We start from the raw sequence: 6,175 nt of genomic DNA, 5'->3' as shown, positions 1-6,175 counted from the left end.
TATGCTGCTGCTAAGGGAGGGCATTAGTCTTTCACTTTACTGGAGGTGAGAGGCGTGTGTGTGCTGTTCTTAGCTGATGTATATTTTGCTGGGTGCATGAGTGAATGTTCAGACGCAAGCTGCACTCCCAGCCTTGCTGTCTGCCTCCACAGTCTGCATGCACTTTTTGCCAATTGCAACCTCTTGTATTATTAAATAACCTCAAAAAGATATACAATACATTTATTTATTTATAATTTATATAACGCGCAGACAGCCCAGGGGCATTGTGGCGCTGTTACTTGCAGGAACTTAGTTACAGGGGGTACAGGATTGGTAGCAGTCGTTGGCACATTATGATTGCTACAAACAGATTAGTCATTACAGCTCATGCATCTTTGGTTATTACATTACAGACAGTTTATTGGCAAACATGGTGCTACATCTACACATGACCAAAAAAACAAACCAAGACGTTGACATAGGGGCTTCTGTACTTTTCCTGTGCCGTTTTTGTGACTGTTTGAGTGGTGATTCTTGGCCTTTTTGGCCTTTCGCTCAATCCTGGTTTCATACAGCTGGGTGAGCCTGATACTACGCACTCCCAATTTGTGGTGGGTAAGAGAAGTTGCACAGGAGAATATGTGCCCAAGATCAAAAAGTTGGGTCTAGTGCCATTAGATGGTAAGTCTTCTGGATAGTCAAGCTGACAATTTAAGCACCACACTATCGCCACCATGTGATCTAGGCATAACACAATCACCCGCACCACTGTCAGCTACCCCACAACCCTTACCACCAAGTACTGCGCCCGCCATAATTACCATGTACCAGCCCATGATACCTTCTCCCACGCACACCTCCATCACCTAAACCATTTCCAGAACTCGCTACACTGGCCACAAACAACCCTACAACCCACATCGTCCCACAGCAATTAACCCTTCAAACTCACCACACAAACATGCAATAAACCACTACTCTTGCTTGAACCTTCACCCCGTCCACTCGATGACTACATCATGCCCAACTGCACCATTGCCACCAGCCACCACTATTCACAACCACAGCATAGACCCCCACGCCTCAAACTGGCACACTCGCCCAACCACACCATCGATTTACACTACTACCAGCCCATTGCCCACCTAACGCCATAAATTGGCCACCCGTATAACACTTGCACACAGCACCACCCCAAACATACGACGAACTGCCCCATCTGCCCCCACCAAACATCACACGGCTGTTGGTCAGAGGCTCCTTAAATTACACGCGAGGTGCGGTATTTTTGTCCTGCCTGTCAGACGCATGCATTTCAGTGTTTGTTCCCGCGGGCCTCAAAGGGTTAACCTCTCTGCAGTGCTTCTCCGCCTTTCACTTTTGCTGCACGCGGATGGAATCCGGTCGCTAGGGAAGTGCAGGGGAGAGAGACACTGTTACTGAGCCCCTTTGCCCGACCTGCGGGGTGCCCCTCACCCCCAGGGGCTCAAGGCTCGCTATGAAGAGGTGGCAGTCGCTGTTCCCGAAGACGGGACCCAGGGCCAGCCTCCGGCTGTCTGAGGTAAGAGAGGGTCCGGGAGACTGCCCGGGGGCTATGGACACAAAGAATGAGCGACTAGGATTGTGACATGCACTGGTTTTGAGAAACACTCAAGGTGGGGAGGGTTTGGGGGGGGGGGGGTGTTTATCAGCCTTGGAACAGGAGTAGACAACCGGTCCCTCATTGTGAGTAAAGAGAGAGGAAGAAAGTAAGCGTCAGGGACTCGCTCAACCTGCAGCCGTCTGTCAGAGCGCAGAGAACACTTTAAATGAAACGCATACAGGTCCTGAAAGCGCACTCACACACTCATTCAGTGTGGATGGGGAGACAGCACAGCGACATAGCGCCACCAGCATGGGCAAAAGGTGCGTGTGTGTGTGTGCCAGATCTCTGCCGTCTGGTCTGTGTACATTTCTGAGCACACTGTGAGCTGTGAACAGTCACTTTCTTCATGTCTTGTGTACTTTGCAGTCCTGGGACCCTGCCACGCGGCCTTGGGTTCCCTTATTTGGGTTTATGAGCCGTTTATGAGCAGTGTGCATCACTCTTTCCAGAATTAGGATTAGTCAGGAGGAAAGAGTGAAAGGGGCTCGAGAAAGGAGCAAAAGACGGGGACACTGCTTGGGCGCATAAGGGAAGAAAGGGGACAGGGGGCGTGAAGACCACGAGAAAAAGACGGGTCTTTAACTCTGGATGGGGTTTGGGGCAAAAAGAGGGTGCAGGAAAAAAGGAAAGGTTAAAGAACGGAAAGAAAGAGGAAGGTAGGAGGATTAAGTAAGGGTCGGGAAATGAGGGCAAGTACAGGTGGGGGGGGGCGAGGGGGACTGCAGTGAAAAAGGAGGCGACAGGTTGAGAGATGGAGAGTGGGCCAGAAATGTCGAAAGACTGCAGCAGAGAAAATACACGACTTTATCAAAGTCTCTGGACATGGTGGTGACATCTTTAACCGACCCACCGTCAAGCGAGTGACCCATGGGCACTCACTCAGCCCTTTCACAGCCACATGCGCATTTGGGCTTACTGCACAAAAAACCCCAGGCTCGCTCAAAGTGGAAAAGGTCGCTTTAACGTGACAGGCTGCATCTTACAACAACATGCTAACCTGGCTCCCTGGCCTCACAGACACAGATCATTTAACAATCGCCAAAATAATGAAACAATGTACAATTCATCACTTCCTGTCCCTTGCTCCCTCCCCTGCCCCTCAATTCCTCTCGGCCTTCATTCCCACTTTCTCCCATCTTCTCCCCGAGGCCATGCCCCTCCTTCAATACCTCTTCCCCCTCTTTGTACCCCCGGGGAGGGTAGCCAGTTCGTGCGAACAGCACCACCCCCCTCCTTTACTGTCCTCGTACCCCTTTTTGCTTCCCCCAACCTTCGTCCAAAGGGCCACCTCCCCGGGAACACCGTTACCCCCTACTGCCTCCCCCATGCTCCCCTCTAAAACAATCTTCCTCCAACCTATTCTATGACCTGCTGCCAGGCTGACCTGCCACATCAGCAACTATGAACCTTGTAACATAACACATTGTCCTGTGCTAATACCTCAGTCGTTCACACAACACTACCATCCCCCCGCTAAATCAACCACCCATCACCCCGCCCAGACCTGAAAAATTATAAAAATGGGGGAATCAAAAATGGAACAACCAGGACCCACAGCCAAACTAAAAAAGGCGATGGGAGGGCGGGGATGAACGCTATACCCGAACAGTCGCTTGTTCCCGAACCTTCCCTGCACTAATTTTTATAACCAGGAAAAGGGACGCGCCATGAGCAGGCCAGGTCACTGGCTTGTGCAGTGCCCCAAAATAACCATGGGGCAAATGCTTGCGCATATCCCACGGTCCCCCCTTCTAATACATTACTTGGGTTACCCGCGAATTGGTTACGAGCTTTGGAGCTTTTTATCCCTTGCGGAAAGCAGCGTAGTCTATCGTTACTTTAAGAAATGGTTCCTAGTTCTTCACTCTCTGGCATCCAAGTCCTGCCCGCAGCGACCATCTCGGATCGGTCTGCTCCCCGCCCACGGACCGGAGCTGTCCTTGGAGCGGCGGTGTATTGAATGCACAAGGGTCTCAGCCGAAGACTTGGGTGACGACGAGGTACAACGAGAGCCAATGGCCGGTCTACAACACAAAAGCCCCAAAAGAACAATAGCCTCTAAAACAGTGTTATTAAACACTGTACACTTTCAGGCCTTTGAGGCACATTGGGGGCATGAATAATCGTAAAACAGAAGGTGGAATAAGCATCTACATTCGCTAAGTAAGAGGGCCTGGGGACACTTTCCTTTCTCCAGTCAGGATGTTTAGTTACTCGTTGGAAGCAGGAGGCAAGGGCAGTTTGGATTGGGGTCGTCTTATTTTGACAGTCTGGGCTACCAGGCTATTTGTCCTCAAAGCTTCAAAGGGAGGGTGGTGCAGGGTGGAGAGTAAACATGTGATGTTAATTTCAATTTCTTTCCTGTGAATGGTGACTCGAGCATCTGCAGGAACAGTAAACAAAGCAACATGAGAGCTCCTGGCTGGAAGGGAGGAATTATTTCTGCAGTTCCAATTACTGTGTGTGTCAGAGAGAGATGGGGATGGTAAGGGGCAGGAATGTACTATCCTAGCCCCTCCTTACGTTGCAGCAGGAGGGGGGGTCCTCCCCCCCAATTCACTGCTTGCAGGTATACCCAGCCTCCCGTTGTCCCATTGCCAAGCTGTGACAAATACTTCCCAGTGCGTGCCTTAACCCTAGTGTGTTGCCCTCTCTGTACACGTGTTCAGGTACACGGGGGGAGTGTAGCCGCTCGGCTGGCCATCACGCCACCGCGTAAGCTTTCTGCTATTTATGGGCGTGATGGGAAATTGTCTGCACGCGGAAATGAAAACGCAATCTCACTGTACGATCCCAGCCGTCCTTTGCCACTCCTCCGTGTGGTGATGTGAACACGTTTGGAGGGTATTAAAGGTCAACGGCGGATATACGCAATGTTATGACAAACAGAACATGGAGAAAGCACCGCCTTGTGCTGATCAGTAGAAACGTAATGTACGCCATGAACCACACAGGTACCAGGTGGCCTGGATGTATTTAATCTCGGAGGCCAGAATAATACTCCCCACCAAACATTCCTGTTAATGTGCAAATGTTTTTAAGGAGAGTCGCATTATTTCCAAAAGGACCCCAGAACACAGTTTGTATACAGGTCCCTTACAATTCGCCCCAAGGACAGGAACCTGTTGCAGCGCTGCGTAATTGATGCAATAATGAAGAATCGCGTAATTTTAAATCTCGCGAATAAACGAGATTAGACAGTGGGCGGGGCACAGGAGGATGCCTTGGGGGCCAACTGCTCAATTATTTCATTGCCTGCAAGTATTTTGCCTAATCTTGAAAGACTGCGGTGTCTAGATGGGGCGAACGGACGTCCCGGTATTTGGTGCTCTGTCCCCCTTTCTTTTCTCAAGACTGTTTCCATTGGAAACTCCAGTGGTCCTGTTTTTTGTTAGTCTTTATAGCTGACAGGCACTAATGCACAATCTGACACAGAAGAAATGCTGCATAGTGTTAGTTTGTGATACATATTTAAAGGGGGTGGGGGTCGGGGTGTGTTTGCGCGCGCGCGCGCGTGTTCGTTCTTCATGCTGTGCCGGGGTCCAGCTTATAATCGCGGTGTACTCCATGTGTAGTCTTCAGCTATAGCTGTGAGCCCCCAATGCTGAGGGGATTACTCTCTATGCTGAAATGTCCTGGAGCCGGGGAGTGTAGGGTACCTTTGCTAGGACCTAGAATCGCCGCTTTGACCGTCAGCCTAGAAGAGGCTACTTTAAACTCCGCTGTCCGGCTGCTGCCTTGGAAACATACATTTGTGAAGTTAGCTCTGCCTTTAGGGAAGTGTAAAAGGCCTCGGGGCTGCATTTCCGAGAGGGTGAAGGCATAATGGCTAATATGGTATAGTTTATATGTGCTATGGGTTTGTGGCACGTTCCCGAGGAGTAGCTTCTAATTCGTCCGCCCTGTATGGAGCAGAGATTTGGGGTTACGCTGATCTTGGGAGGATGGAGCAGATGGAAATGGCTATGCTGAAAGAACGTGTCTCTCTCCCAAGGTGCACCCCATCTCTTCCGCTGAAATTAGAGCTAGGGGGTGATTGCAGTGGTCTTTGATGCCAAGCTGCGCCCTTTATTATACTATGGTAAACTGTGCACTTCACCCGCCCTTAGAACCTACACACTGAAGCTCTTCTAGATGGGCTGGCAAAAGAGGCGGTCAGAGCACTTCCGTGGGTCAATTATATATTTAGTTTAAGTAGGAAACGTGGTGTTCCGCCACGCTTTGCCCTTGATAACCAAGACTGTATGATCACGAAAGATTGCATGAAGCAAACGGTCAAGTATTGGTATTCTAGGATAACATTTTTGGAGATTGGCTCGGTAGGCATAAAAGCAAAATAGCTTGAGCTGAAACACTCTTTTGGCCAAGAACAATACCTATCATGTATCCAAGATAAGGTGGCAGGTACTTTCTTTCTAAAAGCGAGATTAGGGATACTTCCCCGTGCAGGAGTTGGACACACCAGGGGCCTGAGCGGATTCAACCCTGCGGACACTCTGTGGGAAAGGAAATGAAGATCTTATGCATTTTCTATTCCTCGGCCTTGTT

General features: G+C 50.0%; 1 protein-coding gene across 1 annotated transcript in view; it reads left to right on the top strand.

The window, feature by feature from the left end:
• The first annotated feature begins 1,376 nt into the window (after window positions 1–1,376).
• ANKRD35 (ankyrin repeat domain 35) overlaps window positions 1,377–6,175 on the top strand; it is a 502,129-nt gene continuing 497,330 nt past the window's right edge. The window contains exon 1 of the mRNA XM_069652800.1: window positions 1,377–1,543. Coding sequence (XP_069508901.1) covers window positions 1,481–1,543 — 63 coding nt within the window. The 5' untranslated portion in view covers window positions 1,377–1,480. The remainder of the gene's footprint in view (window positions 1,544–6,175) is intronic.

This window comes from Ambystoma mexicanum, chromosome 1p (genome assembly GCF_040938575.1).
Source record: "Ambystoma mexicanum isolate Mex_15411 chromosome 1p, UKY_AmexF1_1, whole genome shotgun sequence".
NCBI classification, from domain to species: Eukaryota; Metazoa; Chordata; class Amphibia; order Caudata; family Ambystomatidae; genus Ambystoma; species Ambystoma mexicanum.
This window is presented reverse-complemented; position numbering and strand designations above follow the sequence as displayed.